This window comes from Schistocerca americana, chromosome 3, assembly GCF_021461395.2.
Source record: "Schistocerca americana isolate TAMUIC-IGC-003095 chromosome 3, iqSchAmer2.1, whole genome shotgun sequence".
Taxonomy (NCBI): domain Eukaryota; kingdom Metazoa; phylum Arthropoda; class Insecta; order Orthoptera; family Acrididae; genus Schistocerca; species Schistocerca americana.
In genome coordinates, this window is record NC_060121.1 from 871454906 (window position 1) to 871478933 (window position 24028).

Consider the following 24028-nt stretch of genomic DNA (forward strand, 5'->3'; position numbering starts at 1 on the left):
CTATCCATATTTACCCATTTTTGATGATTTATATTCAACTACATATTTTCTTTTCACATAGACATATCAATATAAGTTTTCTTTTTTCCTCTGACAGAGCAATTGCAAGTCATCATGTCTCTCTCTCTCTCTAATATGTAACACATCATCACTAGAGTGCGTTTCAACTTGAATGATTCCTGTGTGTGTAAGTAAACAAGGATAAAATGTGGCTCTCTCAATTTGAAAAATTACATAAAAAGTCTAATATCAGTTTTATATACAAGGTAAGTAATGTAAGTCAGCAGTGTTCACACCAGTTGTACTATTGCACACTAGAGATATATGTGATAATTTTGAATTCAATACAGCTCCTTTACCTAATCCAAGGAAACTACTGTGTGAAATAGTAGTGTCAGTCAACAAAAAAATCCATTTTGTAAGTCTCCAATTCAAGCATATACATACAGACATAACTAATTAAAACCTTTTGCATTTAAATCTTTTGGCAAATTGTCTACTAGTAAACACGGTGATGTGAACTACATTTAAATCCTGATGATGTTCCTGCATGGTTACATAGTCAATAAGAGCTTAAGCTTCAAGCATAAAACCAAAAGTAACCCAATTCCTCTCTCCATTCCACAAAACACAATTCAAATATTATGGCTGACGAAATATCAGAGCCTACATTTCCTACCTCAGTTATCCTGCATCATCAAAGTGCAATGACAAGTACAGAGTTGTGCAATGACATGAGTGGTCAATTTTATTAAAAAAAAAAGTGTCAATACTACCATGTTACACACCAGATTGTGTATCATAGCGATTTCCCCTAATGTAAAAGTTTCTCACAACAGCACAATGAGTACCTAGTCTCCTCAGTGCAAGTGCATTAAGTGCAGGATATGTAATCATAAGAATGTTTTCAAAATGTTATCTGTTTCATTCTCTCATTTTCTTATACATAACTACAATATGTCATCTATGTATAAGTCTTACATTGTAACTCGCAAAACAGAAGCATGTCATTCATTATAATTGTATAAATCATCTTATTGGTAGCCAGTAGTACAAAACCTACTCTTTCTATCTAAATGAGTGAAACATGGAACAGTGCATAGTCGGATACAGTTTAGACTAGGGCAAATGTTAACACAAGCAGTGTTGTGTATAACCATTAGGAAGTCAGGTACAGTTTTGACTCGCTAAGAGATTCATACAAAAGTTAAATTCTAATTTCTCTTCCATATAACAGTACATATCTCAAACTGTGGCAGAGTAATTCACAACTTCATTATGAACATCTGTCCTTCGTTTTAATAATATAGACCATAATTCATAATCTCTAAAACAAAATGTAAAGTATTTTCAGTTCTCTTCACCTGTAAGAGCTGAATGCAATAGTGATCTGAACAAATGAACATAGCATCAGCTCCTCCTTCAGTTCAATCAAAGCACCACAGTGTAGTATAATAAACAATATTCATAATCATCAGTGTATCATTGTGCTCAAAACAGCCAAATAAAATTTCCCACCATAAGTTACTGTGTCCTCAAGGTATGTCTGTTGAATTCACCATCTCAGTGCTGAATTGAAAGTTGTTACAGTTGCAAATAATTAATTATCTGAATATTGAGTTGAAAGAGTTTTGAAACACACAGATGAAAGCAACAAGACTCTGTTCATGGTTCTGCTCCAATAATGTATATCATTACAGGAAAAGTCATTGAAGTTTCAAATGAATACATCAAGTAGTTTGCCAGACAAATGGCAATGACAACTAGTCCTTAAATCAAAAATCCTTTGATAAACAAAGGATATGTATATACATGTGTATAATATAGTGTAATCAATATGATCTAATTATAATATATAAGAAGTTGGCAGAATTTTTCCTAGTACAAATGTTGTAACAGCAGTATATATATAGAGAGAAAAACCAGGTACATTTTCATAATCAAAATTACATCTTCTAACAAGTAGGTGCCTATCCAAAGATCAGGTTTATGAAACAATTAGTTATGTGTATATACATATGTGTGTAAATTAGAGATAAATATACAGTGTAGAAAATATGTGACATCAGAAGTAAATTTCACATGGCTTGTGCCCTTGCATTTGCCACATGTGTAATGCACAAATGAGTACACATCCTCCTGAGGGAGTCTATTAATTCTACTACATTTTCCACTTCTTCATCAAATTTAATTTCCTTTTAAACACTTTTCTTGTACAAACTAGTACCCCATACTGCATTTACTGACTACAGCTCCTTTCCACTGTCGTCCACTTCTGCATTTTCTGCAACTCCCTGTGAATTGGTTTTCTTTTAGAGATGGGTACACCATAAGGATTAATGAAAAATGTGTCATGAGGTTTCAACTTTAGTTTACACTGATAATTCTCCACACTACCTAGGGAGCCTCATCAAAAAATCACTATAATCTCATAATTTTTCTAGTTCCTCTTTATCCTCTATACTCAAAACTTCAGATTCCCCTATCTTTTTCGCTAAGAATTTACTGTAAAAATCGTTAGCTATTTCCTTATCACAAAACAATTCACCTTCCTCTAATATCCTCTATCATCAAATTCCTCTCTCTCCCCTCTCTCATCTGCTTGCTGTTACTATTATTTATCTTTGCAATATCTTTCTCCCCAGAAAATCCCATCTTAGGATCAGTAAATGACAATTTCATCTCATTCCAGTTAATACTAATTTTTGCTTTGGCAATCCAATTAATCTCAATATTAAACTTTCTTTTAAATCCTCAGCCACAAAACATCTGTGGACAAAAGAAACCATTTATTTTGCAAAACAATAAAACTTATCAGATGATCACTATACTGTTTTTTCCAGTGGCACATTTAATTTTGACTCCAGTTACAGGAAACAGCATATTTCTCCCCATATTTTATTCTTTCCCCTAGATTTTTTGATATTCCACAAATAGGACTCCCAGAGTTGAGCAGGTAATTACGCCTCCAATTATCAGTTTGAACACAAATGTATGGACTCCCCTGTTTATCACAATTATCAATGTTTCCATCTTCATTCAACGTATCTTCTTGTATCTCTCTGAACCGATACCTTTTGCATTCTTTACAGATTCTCAATTTTCCACAGGCTGTGTACTCTCCAGAACTACACTGTAATCTACTGACTCTTCATTAAGCTAAAAATTCATCCCACACTCTGGATTTATATCTCGACAAATTCCCTTCAAAACATCACATTTCACTACAGTTACTAAAATTACCAAAATAGTCACAAGTTACCTCCAAAATCTTATATTTATTCAGCTCACTTTGATTACTGATATCAGAACAAGTGGATACTAGTTCACAGATATTAACTGGTACAAGCAGATCATTATATATTTCCCTGTCATTAACTAAATTATCATCAAGACTATAATTGTACACTTGCTATCATCTTCCATCAATCTTTCGTCTTCAATCTCAACATAAATCAGCCCATCTAATCTGTCACAAAGCAACATATCATCATCACTTGTAACATCAGAAACATCATTAATAGCATTGTTACCTAAATTATTATCATTAACATCATTACTCACAGCACATCCATCTACCATCTATCCCACCTGCTTCCCCCTCCCCCTCCTGTAAGTATATGATTCTCTCAGTCTCAACACATTTAACGACAGCACAAATAGGTTCGTCACTCTTCTACATAGATTTGATTTTGGAGAGGTCCACCTTGACAAAACACAATTTTTTTTTCTTTTTGTTCCCCAGACATAATTCATTTAAGTTTCAGCACTGTTACTGGTTTTTTATTATCTGCTATACACCCGTAAAAATGCTTTTTACTGCTTGTACGTATATAAATTTTAGTTTATATGACAATATTAACAGATCTGAAAAACAGACGAAATTCTGTATATGTATCTTGTTATCAGATGCTATGGATTTTCTGGATTTTACGTTGTTTAGTGCAATGTTCTGTTTCACGGTTCATGAAGAAGAGTTATTTCCTTTGAAAACTTATGTCTGGACATTTTATAGTTATACCTACCGCAGGGTGGTGGGGACAGGACGAACAGTGCCATCACCCAGGGTGGCAGATTTTTGTGTGTGGCAAATTCATTTTGCATAAATAAAGAAGTATGGGAATAAGTTGGAAATACAAATTCTTCATAAAATCAAGGGTCTTATTGAAAATTAGCTCCTGTATAGAAACAGTGTGCTCTGATTTAGGAAAGAAACGTTGACTCCCCAAAAAAATTCGAAATATTTATTGCCGAACACGTTGATATAGACAATAGTTTTATGCGTATATAAAATAAAAATGCGTATATAATATTAAATTCTATTACTCTTGCTCAAAAAGACATTTCATTGCTCACACATAGAACACCACTGGTTGTCTCATTCACATAATGGAACGATGAAATAAGTGACAGCTGGATCACACCAGTGTTCACTATTGAAAAAATGGACTTGAAGTTTTAAGTATTTGGCTACTATTTAGTTACTTAACAGCATTTGTACAAATGTTCCACAGACTTCCACAAGTCTGTTTATGACATGGAAACACAATAATATGTTCACTGTGGAGTTCTTCAATTTCAGCAGTATGATAATGAAGATGTTTCAAACTATGGCCTCTCTCTTTCTCTTTAATTTGTACTAGGTTTATGCATAACAATTTCAAATACTGGTATTTGATACACATTTTCTATTTACAGTATTGTAAAAGCTATGAAGCAGGTTGTGCATTGAAATGCCTAAGGTGGTTTTGATAGCTGATATTTCTCTGCAATAAAATGCAGATCTTTTATTACACATAATCCATTCGAAATTGCTAGATTTGTTTGACATTAGCATTTAAACTTCGAATGCTTCACAAAAACCTGAAATTGTGTTTGAAAAGTTGAATAATTTGCAAATAAATAAGTATAATCAACAGGAAAATATGGATATTTTCTTTTAGAAGTTTTAGATAATGAATGCTGAGTCTTAGGGATGTTTCGACTGGAGTTTATAGGGCAAATATTTTTGGGACTTGGCAAACATGTACAGCAAGTACACTGCTCTCAGTTGTCAGTTTCATTATATACCAACAATATTCCTTTGCCTTGTTTGTTAATAGATAAGTAGCGAGTTAAGTATTTGATACAGTGGTCGAACTGTGGATTGTGGTGCTAATATAGATCTGTATGTGGTGCACCTATTAGAAACATATTTTATTTGCCAGACACAATTTACTTTTGTCTATTAACCTTAAACAATAATGGTGTAGGTGAAGACAGTTCTATCACTGGCCCTATCGTTCCTTTTCGAGGGTGTTCAGTAAAGACAATAACGATTGTGTTAAACTGTACATTCAGTTGGCAGTGCTAACGTATTATTAGTTTTGTGTGAAAACGCTTTCTCACTGTGACCTGGCATGTTTTCATTAGACTATAAGTTATGGCGAATGTTATAAACTGTTGTAATGCAATGTCTTATTGCAGGAAGCGCCTTTCAGGCAGCCAGTATAGGACAAGACGAGCGGAAAGAGAAAATGTAGACAAAAATTGAAATTTTCGTTAGATAAATTTTTCCAACCTAAAGAAGATTTTGATCAGAATGATCCAAGTACAAATGCAGTTGAGCATTCAGTAAATGAAGATGTACCTTCAACGTCACAGGGTAAACATGACGTTGTATGCAAGCTCTTTGATGAATGTGAAACTATTCCAGCTGATCCTAGCAGTTGCTCTATTGATACTCAAACTGTCAATGATATAGTTGATTCAGATCCCGCAAAATGGCCTGACAAAATAGATGGTTTTGTTAGGACAACGTTAGTTGAAAGAGGGCCTTCAGAACAGATAACGGAATTTGAAAGCTGCTCTAAGGATGATTTTAATCGTCGTTTTACCTCTAAAAATTCCAGTTACAGATTGTGCAATGGTGAACTTGTTGAGAGGAAATGGCTAGTTTATTCAAAAAGTGCAACAGCGTTTTTTGTTTCAGCTGTAAACTTATTTCGAACATTAAAATATTTTGACTTCAGGTGATTATAATAACTGGTGGCACATTTCTGAGACATTAGCTAGCCATGGTAGGTACGTACCAAATGCACTTAGAATGGTATCAAAAGTGGGTGGAGCTCGTCAGAAGATTATAATCTGGTGATGCTGTCAATGCAGAAAGCCTGCAGATATTAAATGCATTGGGAAGGTGTAATCGAATGCCTTACAGCAATTCTCCAGTTTTTGGCTCGTCTGCGTCTTCCTTAAGAAGAATATCAGACAATCTGTTCACTCACGACAATGGGAATTTCTTAAAATTGGTCGAGTTATTTGGTAAATTTGATTCAGTTCTCAAAAAACATATCAGGAGATCAACACGTGGTGAAAATAGGTCTCATCATTATCGAGGTAAAATCATACGAAATGAAAGTCACATTCTCCATCAAAAAGTTAGAAACAAAATATTGTCTGTATTGAGATCTGCTAAACATTATATTTTAATTTTGGTCTGTACACCAGATATTTCTGGTGTTGAGCAAATGACAATATTAGTGCATTTTGTGACTGTGACTTCTACTGATCTTGACATGTGCTATGTAAATATTAGTGAACATTTTCTTTCATTTGTACCTGTAAGAGATACGTTTGGTTTGGGGGCCTACACAGGTGATCTTAAAACGGTTAGAAAAATGAAAATACCTTTAGAGGACACGGGAGGTCAGGGTCGCCTGTGGAGCCATAGATCTGGTTCTATGCATATGCCATACCTTTTTGCCACCGATTAACGTCTCTGGCGCCTTGTGTATCTGTGGCCTCATGCGCAGTGGTGCGGTCCACAGGTTTAAAAGGACGGAGCAAGTACTGGAGCGTCAGTCACCTCGGCTCACTCTGAAGATGGCTGTACAGTATTCAGCCGAAATACTAGAAGGAGAAGTCGATTTTATGCGGCTGCAGGCCCGAAATTTTATGTATCACCCAGAGATATGTTTAGGCCTCTCACGGAATTCTCAAATGGCTCTCAGAGGCTAAAGAAGAGGAGAGCTTCTGTAAAGTTTGGAAGGTAGGAGAGGAGGAACTGCCAGAAGTAAAGCTGTGAGGGCGGGGCGTGAGTCATGCTTGGGTAGCTCAGTTGGTAGAGCACTTGCCCGCGAACGGCACAGGTCCTGAGTTCGAGTCTCGGTCCGGCACACTGTTTTAATCTGCCAGGAAGTTTCATATCAGCGCACACTCCGCTGCAGAGTGAAATTCTCATTCTGGAAGATTGCAAAAGTGCAAATGTGGACGTGTTTTAAGCTTTGTGGTTCTCATAAATGGACTGAATCCTCCCACAAGTCACTGATACGTACAACCACTGGATCCACAGGACATTAAAAATCAGACCACTTGATATACGTGATGACGAGCTTCTAAATACTGATTACAGCTGTATTAAAATGGTAGATGTGTGCAAACAGAAATTTAATGCAGGTGATTTTGTAAGTATTCCAAAACACAAGACAACGTTTGAGAAACCATACCTCCCAAACTGGTCAAGAGACATTTTTACATTTTACAAGGTGCTACAAACTCTGGGTCTTACTTCTTAAAGGGTAACAGCAGTAATGACATTGGCAGCAGTTTTTACACAGAAGAATTACAGAGAAGCAGTGAGCCAGATATCTTCCTCATAGAACATGTCATAAAGTGATGGAGGAAAAAGGCTATTTTTAAATGGTTAGGATACCTTTCATTGTGTAACAGTTAGGAAGGTGTTCGAAGAGATTTCGGCATTGCAGCCGCTCGTCGTAAACTTCACGATGTTTCAACTGGACACTTCTGTCAGTAACCTTCAGGTGAGCCATCGAAGACTTGACGGCTCACCCAAAGATGACTGGCAGGTATCCAGTTGAAATTTCGTGGAGTGAAGTTTACGATGACCGGCTACAATCTCGAAATCTCTTCGAACGTTTAATTCTCCAGAGACATTTTAAATTTCACAGACGGATAGGTGTCGCTGATTTGTTATATAGAAAGGCGCACAAACATAAATAGAACAGTAGCATAATATTCATGAGAGGAAGCACATTAGCAGAGATAGTGGTACTCTCGATAATATGCCTATAGAACTTCATACCCCGACATATAACTACTGTGAACCTGGAACTAAGCTTGAGAAATGATTCGCACATGGTGACAAGGGAATTGGTCTTTAGGGTATGGCCTACATACGTCACAGTATCTCATTTGCAGCAAATAAGGATCTCTCAGCGCGTCATGTCACAGACAGAATATTAGCTGATGGTGCCAAGAAAATACGAGTTCAAGATAGGAAATCGTATTGACCATTGTATTGCCGAACTTTTCACAGCTAGAACAACATGTTCAAAACTTAAATCGGGTATGGAGTTAAAATTAGATAGAGCAACATGTGCAAAACTTAAATTGGGTATGGAGTTAAAATTCAGTAGAGTTATGAACGCCGCTCAACCTCCGCTGAAGAATAGAAATAATACTATTAATAAGAAGGAAGAAGAAGGGCACATCAGGATGTTTCAAAAATGTATTTGGTTTGCATTGGCTGCAGCTAAAAGAGTTTCAAAAGGAAATCTGATAAAAGCGTCTGAGACCAATCACTGCCAAGCACATTAAATAGAATCGTTTTGTTATTAGTGCCAACCATGGCAGGGATTTCAGCAGTTGCCTCCTTAGCTGGAGATGTGGTAACTATCGCCAGAACAGTGAAAAATGCAGAAAACTCACTGGCAGCTTAACGACGCTAAAAGCCATAATATATTTATAGAGTCTATGACTATTGGGAAAGGATTATATACAAAACCGAATTGTTCATAAAAAAAACTATTGATTTTACTACCTGGCAGATTGCTTACAAAATCGATCAACTTAAATTCGTCAAAAAGTTCTCTGTCCCGAGATTTCATAGAGTGTTCAAGCGAAACAGGGTACCTGAGACTACATGGGAATCTAATGAAAGTGGAACTCTACATTTAGACATTGACGGACGATCTGGAACGTGAGTGTTGTATGTTATAAAAAGAGCCCAAAATAGTGTGTATTGCTTTGACTCATTCAGCGAATTACAGCCTCCAGAAGAATTACGTCGCTACTTTGGCTGTAATCATATATTTTACAATTTCCAACGGTACCTAAAGTTTAACACATATTTCTGCAGAGACCTATACCTCATGTTCATCCTGACAATGACAAAGAAGATATCAAAACAGTGATCATGCACATCACTTCATCAGCTGAGCTTGAGGAGCAGTGTTGTACAATTTGGACGTAAATGCTTGATCATTGGTACTAAGTGAGAATTACTTCCCACCAATCGAACTAAGCAAAGGGGGTTGAAGGATTGTGCTGAGAGGCTTAGAAACGTACACCACCATTCTCGACACCACTGAATCAAACTGCTGTCTACGTCTGGTAAGTGGTAAAGTTCTGCAAGTACCTCTGTGAGCATATAGCATTGGTGATTTACATAGATATTTAAAATGGCAGTACCAGTTTTCGAGGTAGATGCAAATGTCAATACACATGAAACTGAAACAAGAATGATTGAGCATGTATTAGGCTTTACAAAGGAAAGTAAGATCACTACTAGGTTTCTCAAAGGATCGAATTCTCCAAAGAGACACAAACAAATTTTACAAGTTAGCTCATTCAGTGGCTATACTACCAGTTAAGACAATTAGAGCTGAATGCAGTATTGCTATGAATTCGTTTCTCAACAACAGACTGGTTCGAACTCTCCGCAGGTCCTTAGCTACAATTACTCCAGGATATCAAATTGTAGAAATGCCAAGCATCTTGATCTACCTCCCAATGACTGTTCAGACGGTAGACCATTTTGTCATCAACTACAGCCAACTTACCTAAATTGTGCAGAGATTTCCGTGAGTTAATAGGTGTAGCATAACAACTAAACCATTTCATGATGGTACCTCAAACTGCTAACATTATAATAGATCTGCAAGACTTTCTTGGTGAGCGTGGACACTTCGTATTTAAATATGTCGCTTTTTTCGTCTTCGCAAAGGAGGAACAAGTTACCACAATATTTTCAACACTCATAGCTACAAGTAAGCTTTTCTGCCTCAAAAAGCGTAAAAGAGGGTCATACCTGAGTCCATATCATCATGACATCAACTGGGAAGAAGGCAGAATGATTTTTTTTTGAAGACTAGAGATATTGCTTCGACATTTGCTTATGGGAAAGGTAGTGAGAAATCATTATAGCTACATGATATTTACAAGAACACCTCAGTTAGTGATCTATGAAGATGTGGATATCCTCCACTGCATCATCTTAAGCTGAAGAAGAGTAAGAGTAATGACTATGTATGTAATAATGTAAATAATAATAATGTAAAAGTATTGTTCAGCTGGACTACAAATAAACTGTTTTAAAAATATCATGTCTTCTTATTTCACAAACAGGCTCCTAGCACTCAACTCTAAGAGCCACCATGACATGTGTCTGCTACAGGTGGACACTGGAATGGTACTGGCTGAAATCTATTGTCACTTCACTGGTCACACCTATTTAAGGCTGCTCAGCAGGCCTAGTTTCAATCAGAGTACTGCTGGCATTTACAGGTGGCCTTTGTACGTAGCATCCATCATCTTTATGAAGCAACTGGGCAGCAGCAGCAAGAGTTCTCTTATTGAGATGGAGGTTGAGGAGGACGGTTTTCCATTAAACCTCTTTGATGATCAGATGTTTACTGTTGTAGTGTGGTGTGTTGGAGAGGATGAGAGCTTGAGCTTAATTATCATTCAGGTTCTGTATCTATATGTGTGTCAGTCTGTATTTCCTATACTTACTGACTGTTGTGTTTTAGGGATGATGAGTGATTGCACTTTAGGGGCAACCCCTATGGGTAAGTCATCACAGGAGAATGATGTGATTGTACCATCTCAGGATCCTGATGATGGTATGTCTCTCTCTCTATATACATTTTAAGCGTATGTAGATTTTCTTGCATTTTACTTAACAGTATTGTTCATGGTACATGTTTTACTTAGGCTGTGTCTTTCTTGTTGTTTGAGAATCGATTAATGTTCTGAAAACTATGCCATTTACAGCATAATCAGCACCTCAGGGCTGACTATGACAATGTAGAGTTTTTAGGTAAGTATCTGAGTGTGAGACTGTGAGAGAGTGTGTGAGAGTGTGAGAGACTGTGAGAGACTGTGAGAGAGTGTGTGAGAGTATGAGGGTGTGTGTGAGTGTGTGTGAGTGTGTGTGAGTGTGTGAGAGAGTGTGAAAGAGTGTGAGAGAGTGTGAGTGTGTGTGTGAGAGTGTGAGTGAGAGTGTAAGTGAGATTGTGTGTGAGAGTGCGAAAGTGTGAGACAGTGCAAGAGAGTGAAAGTGCATGTGAGAGTGAGAGATTGTGTGCGAGAGCGTGAGTGTGTGTGTGTGAGAGAGAGTGAGAGTGTGTGTGAGATTGAGAGTGTGTGTGTGTGAGTGAGACTGTGTGTGAGAGTGAGGGTATGTGTGAGAGTGAGAGTGTATGTGAGAGTGTGAGTGTGTTTGAGTGTGAGAGTGTGTGTGTGAGAGAGAGTGTGAGAGAGTGGGCACATATGTATAAATTTTGTGATGGTCATGGGCTGTTGTTTTCTGTAGAAATGCTCAATGCATTAGAGATGCCTCCTGTATCACTCCCACTAGTAACACCAGCGATGAGGAAACCTTCATTTCTGAATAATGAGCTCTTGAAGGAGCTGTAAGAGAGGCTCGATGAGGTATATGCACCCATGACTCGGTTCAGTGAGGCACAATTTCTATGTAACTATATGTCTATCCATCTCTATTATAGCTGTGTGTGAGTTTTGCGACTGTTCTACTGCAATGTTTCAGAAATGCTTGTGATGTTTAATAAAGACACAGTTGTTCCTGCTAAACAGCATACAGTTTTAAAGCTTGACCTTTCACTTAGGGGAAGAAGTAGACGATTTTTAACTGAAGTAGCACAATGCTGTATGTCATGTGCTGGCCAGTCCTAAAATCAGGGTGATAATTATTTAAATGGTGATGTCAGAGAAGAATTACTTAACTTACAACGACCAGATTGGACTTTTACATTTAGAACAGGTGACCTGACTGCTATAAACAGCAATAAAGATTTCTACTGGACTGAGGGCCTTATATAGCAGGCAAGTTACTTACCTTTGTAATAGCATCTCGGATTCTGATGTTATAGAGACTGCACCAGTATCCCAGAGGATTCTCCACATAGGATGGTAGCCCTGTTTACACAGTGACATAAGGAAGAAACAAGCTCTATATTTAGCACATGTGAACTACTTCCACCAGCATGACAATACACCATCCTTGATTTTTTCAGTCCCCTACCAGTTTATACTTAGGACAACAGCCCTACATCATAGGATTTGAATTTTCCACTATTTTATATGTAGGGCAATTTGCCAATGACAGAGACATGGAGGGGGGGAGGTTTGAGTTAATCCGATGACTCATAAATGACATCATAGATAGTCTGCTCTGCACCAGAACACCTTTCACCTACCTACTTGTGATATCCAACATTCTGTGCTTGGTTGGGAGACATCTAGAAACATGTTCCCACAGTTTTAATCATTTCCAGCTAGTAGTTAATATGTTACACTGCTTTATCTATCTCAGCCTTAAGTTTTTCAGACTAGTGTAAGTGCACTATTCTTCTCATTCATTGTTACAGGAAGACTAGGGGAGCAGAGGTCAACACATTGGCTCCTATGGTAAGAAGACCAGCCCTGCCTACATCACACAAACAAAGTTTTCTTTTCTTACTTTTTAACAGGGTGGTGTGTCCCAGGAGGAATGTCAAAGTTCTCTGTACTAGCACATCTCTGCCTCTTTGCCAGCAACAACAAATGCCCCGTTTTATTTTGTCCCTTGTTTGAGTCTGTTGATTGTGGGTACTGTGTCATTCTCATGCAAAAGTTAATGTATTATGATGTAATACACTCTGCAGGTTCATGGTTTTTATATTATCTGCAGGACAGAAAGCAGAGTGTATCATATATGTCCATTATTTAAGAACAGACACTAAGAATTTGAAGTGAAAAGACATGGGGTGCCGTAAGGTTCTATTTATGGTTATCTATTGTTTATGTTATACATAAGTGATCTTCCACTTGCATTGTCAGAATATGCCAATTTTCCAGTTTTTTGAATGGTACAAGTATAGTAATAAAAAGTAGTACTAGCTCACTTGCTGAAAAGGCAGTGAATAAAAATTTAAAAAAAAGGAAAAGAGGGTTTCAGACAAATGAGTTATCATGAAATGTTGATAAGACTTAGCAAGCACTATTCAGTACTATTTATGGAACTGCACAAGCTATAAATATGCTCTATTCAAACAAAAAAATGCAAGAATTAGAAAGTGTTGGGTACTGAATGACTAATGAGGCACATTCATTCAGGTTTGTTCACAGTACAGATGATTACAGGCGTAGGTGATTTAAAAATGAAGAAAATAGTTTATTCTGTATATTTATTTGCTAACGATTTACAAAATCTTTTGGGGGGGGGGCGGAGGGGTGGGTGCAAAGCTCACATCAGAGGGATATAATTTTCATAATTCAATTCATAATACAACAACAGGCTATAAGAATTATATGTATTGCTAATTTTAGAACATCATGTGGAAACTTTTAAAAAGCTTGGTATTTTGACAACTGCTTCACTGTGTGTGTGTGTGTGTGTGTGTGTGTGTGTGTGTGTGTGTGTGTGTGTATGTGTATGTGTGTGTGTGTTTGTATGTGTGTGTGTGTGTGTGTGTAACCCTCAGTCACAATTTTTAGTGGAAAAAAAGACTAAAAATTTTGACTGAGGGCTTATTTAGTTCAACTTTAATTTATAAGTGGTCACTGAACCAAGCAGCCATGTTTAAAATTTTTATATATATATATATATATATATATATATATATATATATATATATATATCAACACATAAATAATACTAGGTCCAAACGACTCTTACAAAAACCTCAAGGCATTAATGGTTGTCCACAAAAGTGATAGATTCATTGATATATATTTATTCAATACTTTTCTAGAGAATAATAAATATGCTGTAAATAACACAGAAATTATAGATGACCCAAAAAATTTTTGGTTTAGCATTTCTTTGTTTTCCATTGAACAGAATGTCCACTGAAACACTTATATCAATGTTATATGTTTTATAATTAACACTAGTACCATGATAGAATAATATGTCTGACTTAGATAAACTCTATATCTTTGACTCTGCCATTAGATATCATGGATACGAATTTCCTTTACTGCTATAAGTGAGCAAAGGCAGATTCTCTTAGTGGCATGAACTGTACTTTCTTCGATATATTTTGAAGTATTTAGCTAGTTGCTGTGTACACTATCACATATAAAAACTGAGATATGAATCTCGGAATGCAAATTGACATTTTATGAGCCCCTAACCAGGAGCGAGTAGTATAATTTCGTTTGTGCACTTTGGTTTAGTTTTTGAATTTCTGTGTGTTATTTTAATACTTAACAGACACAGTTCTTGCAGTTTCGTTTGAGTTGGAAAGTAAACTGATTTTTGTGACATTACAAGTTCCTAATCAGGAGCGGATTATTTAGTATTTGGTAGTTTATTTTTTTGAATGTTCACATGTTAGATTAATTATTAGACATAGTTATTGTGTTATCATCAGTGTCTACAGCAGTTCCGCAGCACGTGTCGATAGTCCTTTGTTTGTCTTCATTGTGTAGTATTCCATGGCCTTTATTATGGATAGGGACCGTGATTGCTGTGTGTGTATGTGAGCTGAGCTGATGACACAGCTCCAGGCTGTGTTGGTTTCAGTTACACAGCTTGAGGCTGCAGTGCATGGGCATCGCTGTTGTGGGCCAGCTGTCGTAATCCAATGGAAGTCCCCAAACCAGCCAATCGGTCCAAACTGGTGGCAAGCCCAGTAACTGCATGTAGTGAGGTTAACCCCTCACCTGTGATTGAGTGGGAGGTCGCCTCAGGGCATGGCAGGCTGCAACAGACTTCCCAGGGGGCTGAACATAAGGCCTCCTCACTTAGTCTGATAAACAGGTTGCAGGATTTGCCTGTGGCTGTCACTGTCCCTCAGCCAGATGCAGTCAATTGATCTACTTTAGAGGAAACCTCACAACATGCGAGATCCACACCATCACAAAAGGTGGGATTATTGGTAGTTGGGAGCTCCAATGTTCGGCATGTTATGGGGCTCCTTATAGACATGGCTGCCAAGGAGGGGAAGAAATGCAATGTGCACTCATGTACACATTCCTGACATGGAACGTATCCTTCCAGATGCCATGAAGAGCACAGGTTGCAGCCAACTGCAGATGGTGACTAACATCAGTGCCGAAGATGTGTGGCACTTTGGGTTTGGAGAGATACTCTTTGGTTTTAAGCGGCTATCAAAAGTGGTAAAGGTTGCCAGTCTTGCTTGCAAAAGCTCACCATTTGCAGTGTATTTGGCAGGAACGACTGCCGACCTCTGGTACAGAGCCGAGTGCAGTGTCTGAATCAGAGGCTCAGATGGTTCTGCGACCATGTAGGTTGCAGATTTCTCGACTTGCGCCATAGGGTGGTGGGTTTTCAGGTTCTACTAAAAAGGTCAAGAGTCCATTGATCGCAGAAGGTGGCTAGACGGGTAAAGGGGCGAGGGGGAGGCTTAGAGAAACACAAAAAGGGCTTCAGTCTCAAAGGGTGTAGGTCGAACATGGGAAGAACGTATATCTAGGAGCCATCAGTATAACAGTTGTAAATTGTCTTAGCTCCAAGTGCTAATAGAAAGCACAAATGCTCAAATCGTTATACACTACTGACCATTAAAATTGACACACCAAGAAGAAATGCAGATGATAAATGGGTATTCAATGGACAAGTATGTTATACTAGAACTGACATGTGGTTACATTTTCACGCAATTTGGGTGCTTAGATCCTGAGAAATTAGGAGACCAGTACCCAGAACAACCACCTCTAGCCGTAATAACGGCCTTGATACGCCTGGGCATTGACTCAAACAGAACTTGGATGGCGTGTACAGGTACAGCTGCCCATGCAGCTTCAACACCATACCAGAGTTCATCAAGAGTAGTGACTGGCGTATTGTGACGAGCCAGTTGCTCTGCCACCATTGACCAGACGTTTTCAGTTGGTGAGAGATCTGGAGAATTTGCTGACCAGGACAGCAGTCGAACATTTTCTGTAGTCAGAAAGGCCCGTACAGGACCTGTAACACGCAGTCGTGCATTATCCTGCTGAAATGTAGGGTTTCACAGGGATCGAATGAAGGGTAGAGCCACGGGTCGTAACACATATGAAATGTAACGTCCACTGTTCAAAGTACCGTCAATGCGAACAAGAGGTGACCGAGACATGTAAACAATGGCACCCCATACCATCACTCCGGATGATACGCCAGTATGCCGATGACGAATACTCGCTTCCAATGTGCGTTCACAGCAATGTCGCCAAACACGGATGCGACCATCATGATGCTGTAAACAGAACCTGGATTCATCCGAAAAAATGACGTTTTGCCATTCATGCACCCAGGTTCATTGTTGAGTACACCATCGCAGGCGCTCCTGTCTGTGATGCAGCGTCAAGGGTAACCGCAGCCATGGTCTCCGAGCTGATAGTCCATCCTGCTGCAAACGTCGTGGAGCTGTTCGTGCAGATGGTTGTTGTCTTGCAAACGTCCCCATCTGTTGACTCAGGGATCGAGACGTGGCTGCACGATCCGTTACAGCCATGCGGATAAGATGCCTGTCATCTCGACTGCTAGTGATACGAGGCCGTTGGGATCCAGCACGGCGTTTCGTATTACCCTTCTGAACCCACCGATTCCATATTCTGCTAACATTCATTGGATCTCGACCAACGCGAGCAGCGATGTCGCGATACGATAAACCGCAATCGCGATAGGCTACAGTCCGACCTTTATGAAAGTCGGAAACGTGATGGTACGCATTTCTCCTCCTTACACGAGGTATCACAACAACTTGTCACCAGACAACGCCGGTCCACTGCTGTTTGTGTTTGGGAAATCGGTTGGAAACTTTCCTCTTGTCAGCCCGTTGTAGGTGTCGCCACCAGCGCCAACCTTGTGTGAATGCTCTGAAAAGCTAATCATTTGCATATCACAGCATCTTCTTCCTGTCGGTTAAATTTCGCGTCTGTAACACGTCATCTTTGTGGTGTAGCAATTTTAATGGCCAGTATCGTAGATACTGAAAGCTGGCTAAAGACGAAGATATGTTCAGCCGAAATTTTTGCGAAGGAGCTGTGTTTAGAGAGGATTGGCTAAATACAGTTGATCTGCCAGGGTAGCCGAGAGAGCTAATGCGCTGCTTCCTGGACTCGGGTAGGCGCATCGGCTCCAGATCGAATCCGTCCGGTGGATTAATGACGAGGGCCTGGATGTGGTTTTTAGACGGTTTTCCACATTTCGCTAGGTAAATACTGGGCCGGTCCCTACGTTCCGCCTCCGTTACACGACTGACAGAAATTTGCAGACGTTCGCACTATTTCGTGGCTTACACTAGACGCAAACAGCTGGGGTATACTACTTACGTCCCGAGGGTGGCAGCAGGAAGGGCATCCGGCCACCCTGTGCCACTAACACTGCCAAATCCGTCATAACACGGCCGACCCCGCGTGACGCGGGACGAGGCCCAAAGAAAGAAAGAAAAGCTAAATACAGTTGGCAGTGATGTGTTTGTTGCTGTTTGAAGTAGTTTATCTTGTAGCGAAGTTGAAGTAGTCCCTGTGAGTTAGCATGGGTAGAGGTCATTCTTGGCAACCGGACTAAAATAATAATTGGGTCATTTTACCGACCTCCCAAATCAGATGATTCAGTTGCTGAAAAGTTCGAAGAGAACGTGAGTCTGATTTCAAAAATGTGCCCGACTCATGCATCTGTAGTTGGTAATGACTTCAATTTACCCTCGATATGTTGGCAAAATTACAGCTTTAAATAAGGAGATAAAACATCATCTGAAATGGAGCTAAAACCGTTCTCTGAAAATTGTTTCGAGCAATTAATTTGTGAGCCCATACGAAAAGTAAACAGTTGTTAACTCACTTGACCTCGTAGCAACAAATAATCCTGAGGTAACAAGAGCATCAAAACTTATACAGGTATTAGAGAACTCAGGGCTGTCGTAGCGAGACAGAATGCCATAACGAAAAATACATCTATTCAACAAAGCAGATAAAAATTCGCTTGACGCGAGACAATCTCTACTCCTTCCAAATTAACAATGTAAATGTAGACCAGATTTGGCTTGAATGCATAGAAGTAGTATCGACAGCAACTGAGAGATTTGTACCAGATGAATTAACAAACGACATGTCGTCAGAACACTGTTGCAGAAACAATGAGAAAAGTATGCCAAATTTAAACGAACGCAAAATCCCCAAGATTGGCGATCTTTTACAGAAGCTCAGAATTTAACACGGACTTCATTGCGAGATGCCTATAGCAGTTTTCAAAACGAAACTTTGCCTCAAAACCTGGCAGAAAATTCAAAGAGATTCTGGTCGTATGTAAAGTATGCTAGGGGTAAGACACAAACGATGCCTTCTATGCGCGATAGCAATGGGAATATTATCGACGAAAGTGCTCCCAAAGCAGAGTTACTAAACACAGCCTTCCGAAAATCTTTCAGCAAAGAAGACGAAGTAAATATTCCAGAATTTGAATCAAGAATAGCTGCCAACATGAGTAACTTAGAAGTAGATATCCTCGGAGTAGTGAAGCAACTTAAATCACTTAAAAAATGAGTCTTCTGGTCCAGGCTGTATACTAATCACGTTCCTTTCAGAATGTGTCCATACTTAACAATCATATACCACCGTTCGCTCGACGAAAGATCCATATCCAAAGACTGGAAAGTTGCACAGGTCACACGAATATTCAAGAAAGGCGTTAGGAGAAGTCCACTAAATTATAGGCCCATATCAAGAACGTCGATATGTTTCAGGAAGTTGGAACATTGAGTTCGAGCGTTATAAGTTACATCGAAGGGAACAGTCTACTCCTGACACACAGTCAACACATATTTAGAAAACATCGTTCTTGTGAAACACAGCTAGCTCTTTACGCCAGGAAGCGTTGAATGCAATCGATTAGGGATTTCAGATTGATTCCGTATTTCTAGATTTCTTGAAGGATTTTGACTCTGTGCCTCGCAAGCGGCTTGTAGTGAAATTGCGTACTTGCCGAATATCACTTCGGTTATATAACCGGATTCGTGATTTCCTGTCAGAGAAACAGAAAGTCATCGAGTAAAACAGAAGTGTTTCATGGCGTCCCCCAAGGTATTGTTATAGGCCCATTGCTGTTACTTATCCATATAAACGATCTGAGAGACAACCTGAGCAGTCTTCTTAGGCTGTTTGCAGATGATGCTGTCGTTTATCGTGTAGTAAGGTCATCAAAAGATCAAAAAAAATTGCAAAACGATTTAGAAAAGTTATCTGTATGGTGAGAAAATTAAAAATATGAGGCCATCCATATAAGTGCTGAAATGAATCCGTTAAACTTCGGTTACACGGTAAATCAGTCAAATCTATAGGCCATAAATTCAACTAAATACCTAGGAAGGAATTACAATTACGAACAACTTAATTTGGAAAAAACATATAGAAAATGTTGTAGGGAAGGCTAATCAAAGACTGCGTTTTATTGGCAGAACACTTAGAAGTGCAACAGATCTAGTAAAGAGACTGCCAACGCCACGCTTTTCCGTGCTCTTTTGGAGTACTACTGCATGGTGTGGGATCCTTATCAGTTAAGGGTTAAAGGAGCTCATCGGTAAAGACCAAAGAAGAGCAGCACGTTCTGTATTATCAATAAATAGGGGAGAAAGTGTTAACGGACATGCTGGAGAATATGGGGTGGACGTCATTAGAACAAAGGCGTTTCTCGTTGCGCCGGGATATTCTCACGAAATTTCAGTCACCAACTTTCTCTTCCAAATGTGAAAATGTTTTGTTGGCGGCGACCTACATAGGTAGAAACGATCATCAAAATAAGGGAAATCAGAGCCCTCACGGATAGATATAGGTGTTCGTTTTTACCGCGCACTGTTGGAGAGTGGGATAATAGAGTGTTGTTATGAAGGTGGTTCGATGAACCATCTGTCAGGCACGTAAGTATGATTTGCAAAGTATCCCTGTAGATGTAGATGCACTCTTTGTAATTCCTTTGGCGAAAAAAAGTTTCATGTTCATTATTATTGGATTGAGCTTTGTTTTACTGTATTCATTTGGCGACAACGTGCATCTTGGACACATTCAGGCATCAGTAACAGCTAAAGAGTGTCTCAAGAGAGCTGACAATATCCTGTTGTGTGTTATTTTGTCTATATAAGAACACATCTCTCAAAAATGGATCGTTTATTGTGTGCCACTTCTACCAGGCAGAGATCTTCCGGAAAGTGCTGGCTCCGTGGGACCCGGATCCCAAGTTCGCGCCGTCCGACATCTACCTGTTCGTGGTGAGCGTGGTGCGGTCCTACCTGAAGCACGAGATGCACGGCGAAGGCGTCAGGCCCACCTCGTGGCGCAACGTGCACTGCCCCCAGCACGACAACGCCATGCAGATGCTCGCAGAGTCCCTCTGCTTCCAGGTACACCATGCCGCCTGCCCCTGCCATGTTACGTTTTCTCTTGTACAACACGCACTATAAATACACTGAAGAGCCAAAGAAACTGGTATAGCTGCCTAATATCGTTTGGGGCCCCCGCGAGCACGCAGAAGTGCTGCAACACGACGTGGCGTGGACTCCACTAATGTCTGAAGTAGTGCTCCAGGGAACTGACACCATGAATCCTGCAGGGCTGTCCATAAATCCGGAAGAGTACAAGGGTGTGGAAATCTCTTCTGAACAGCACGTTGCAAGGCATCCCAGATATGCTCAATAATGTTCATGTCTGTGGAGTTTGGTAGCCAGCAGAAGTGTTTAAATTCAGAAGAGTGTTCCTGGAGCCTCTCTGTAGCAATTGTGGACGTGTGAGATGTCGCATTGTACCGCTGGAATTGGTCAAGTCCGTCGGAACGCACAATGGACATGAGTAGATGCAAGTGATCAGACAGGATGCTTACGTACGTGTCGTCTATCAGAGTCGTATCTAGACGTATCAGGGGTCCCGTATCACTCCAACTTCACACGCTCCACACCATCACAGAGCCTCCAACAGCTTGAACGGTTCGCTGCTGACCTGCAGGGTCCATGGATCCATAAGGTCGTCTCCATACCATTATACGTCCAACAGCTCGTCACAATCTGAAACGAGACTCGTCCGACCATGCAACATGTTTCCAGTCATCAACAGTCCAATATCGCTGCTAACGGGCCCAGGTGAGGTGTAAAGCTATATGTTATACAGTCATCAAGGGTACACGAGTGGGCCTTTAGCTCCGAAAGCCCATATCGATGACGTTCCGTTGAATGGTTCGCTCGCTGACACTTATTGATGGCCCAGTATTGTAATCTGCAGCAAATTGCCGAAGAGTCGCCCTTCTGTCACGTTGAACGATTCTCTTCAGTCGTCATTGGTCCCATTCTTGCAGGATTTTTTCCGGCCGCAGCGCTGTCGGAGATTTGATGTTTTGACGGATTCCTGATATTCATGATACACTCGTGAAATGGTCGTACGGGAAAATCCCCACTTCATCGCTACCTCGGAGATGCCGTGTACCGTCTCTCGTGCGCCGACTATAACACCACGATCAAACTGACTTAAATCTTGATAACCTGCCATTGCAGCAGCAGTAACCGATCTAACAACTGCGCCAGACACTTGATGTCTTATATACGCGTTGCAGACCGCAGCGCCGTATTCTGCCTGTGTGCATGTCTCTGTATTTGAATACGTGTGCCTATACCAGTTTCTTTGGCGATTCAGTGTATAATTTCTTAGAGTAGCATGGCGTGTATCTTTGATATTTTTTATGGAAGAGATTTTAGTGCATTGATAACTATTCTTCAGATGATAATTGCGTCGTTGTTGTTGTGATCTTTACTCCCAATACTGGTCTGATGCAGCCCTACACGCTACTCTGTCCTGTGCAAGCCTCATCGTCTCCGAAAAACAGCTGCAACCCACATCCAGTTGAACCTGCTTACTGTACTCGTCTTATGGTGTCCCTTTTCAATTTGTATTCCACACGCTTCCCTCCAATATTAAATTAACGATTCCTTGACGTCACAGAATGTGTCCTATAAACCGATCCATCCTCTTAGTCAAGTTATGCCATGAATTCTTTTCCTACCCAATTCGATTCAGTATATCCACATTAGTTATCCGATCTACCAATCTATTCTTCAGCATTCTTCTGTAGCACCTCATTCAGTAGCATCTGTTTTCTTGTCTGAACTACTTTTCCTCCTCGTTTCACTTCTGTACAAATCTACACTCCAGTCAAATAGTTCAGAAAACAATTTATAAGATTTAAATTTATTTTCGATCATAGGCGTTTTCTTCAGAAACCCTTTCCTTGCTATTGCCAGTCTGTATTTTATATCTCTTTGCAATGGCCTCGTCAGGTATTTTCCTTCCCAAATAGCAAAATACATCGACCTCTGTTCGTGTCCCACTTTGTAATAAAATTCCCTCAGCATCACCTGATTTACTTCGACTACATTCCATTATCCTCGTTTTGCTTTTGTTTATGTTCATCTTACACCATATTTTCAAGACACTGTCCATTCCGTTCAACTGCTCTCCCAAGACCTTTGCTACCGCTGACGGAATTACATTTGCATCTGCAAATCTCAAAGTTTTTATTTCTTATCACTCTACTTTAATGCTTTTTCCAATTTTTCTTTGGATTCCTTGACTGCTTGCTCGGTATACCGACTGAATGACATCAATTATGATTACAATCACGTCTCATTCCCTTCTGAAGCACTGCTTCTCGTTCCGACCCTTCCAACTGCCGTCTGGTTTCTGCACAATTTGTAAACAAACTTTCGCTTCCTGTCTTTCGCCCCTGTTACCTTCAGAAATTTAAAGAATGTATTCCAGTTAACATTGTCAAAAGCTTTCTCCAAATCTCCGAACGTAGGTTTGCCTTTCCTTAACCATCTTGTAAGATAAGTCGTAAGGTTAGTATTGCTTCGCGAGTCCGACCGTTCTCTCTGGAACTGAAACTGATCTTCCCCGAGGTCGGTTTCTACCAGTTTTTCCAGTTTTCTGTTAATAATTCTAGTCAGTATTTTGCAACCATAACTATGAAACTGATAGTTTGGTAATATTCGCATCTGCCAGCACCTTCTTTATTTGGAACTGTAGTTATTACATTCTTCCTGAAGTCTGTCTCATAGTGGGAAAAATTAAAACAATTTTTTCATCCAATTCGGTCAGTACTATATGAAAAGTGTAATAAGTAAACTGATGTGCTATACAAATACGAAGACAATTACATCTTTATATCTAACTGCCCACTTGACAAGATTCCTTATGTCAAAAAAGCACACCTGTGCGAAACTGTGACTGAATTTTCAACAACCTTTTATTAAATCCTCAACCACAGAAAACGTTTTTGAAAGTCAACAGACTCCTCTACATCTGTTCTCTTTTCAGTCTAAATTTCTTCTCCAAATTCTCAGCATTCCTCTTCCTCTCATTGTCTACAGATTACATAGCGTTACCGGAGCACATGACATTACTAATATTTGCTTTGTTGTATGTGGCAGTATCTTCGTATAGACCAAAGTTTAGAATGCAGTATACTCTGTCTACAGATATTGAACCTTCTTCATTGATTATTTCTGAGGCAACCAGACACTTGGAGCAAATACAATAGCTACCAAACATCAGAACGTGTTTACATACATAAGCAGTCTACCGAATGCTGTTACTGACATTATGAACCAAAGTATCATAGATGCGCCTAGTATTGAGTTACTGAAGAAATGTCGTCATGGTCATATACAGAATGAAAATGAGAAGTATTTGATTTGGACCAGCATTTTGGTAGTCAGATACATGAAGCATCTGTAGACTGGACTTCGGACTAGATGTC

The 24028-nt window shown here is 39.6% G+C and overlaps 1 protein-coding gene across 1 annotated transcript in view; it reads left to right on the top strand.

The window, feature by feature from the left end:
* The window catches only part of LOC124606451 (MTOR-associated protein MEAK7-like), a 132101-nt gene that overhangs the window by 16588 nt on the left and 91485 nt on the right, over window positions 1–24028 (top strand). Inside the window, exon 2 of the mRNA XM_047138434.1 lies at window positions 20418–20627. Coding sequence (XP_046994390.1) covers window positions 20418–20627 — 210 coding nt within the window. The remainder of the gene's footprint in view (window positions 1–20417; window positions 20628–24028) is intronic.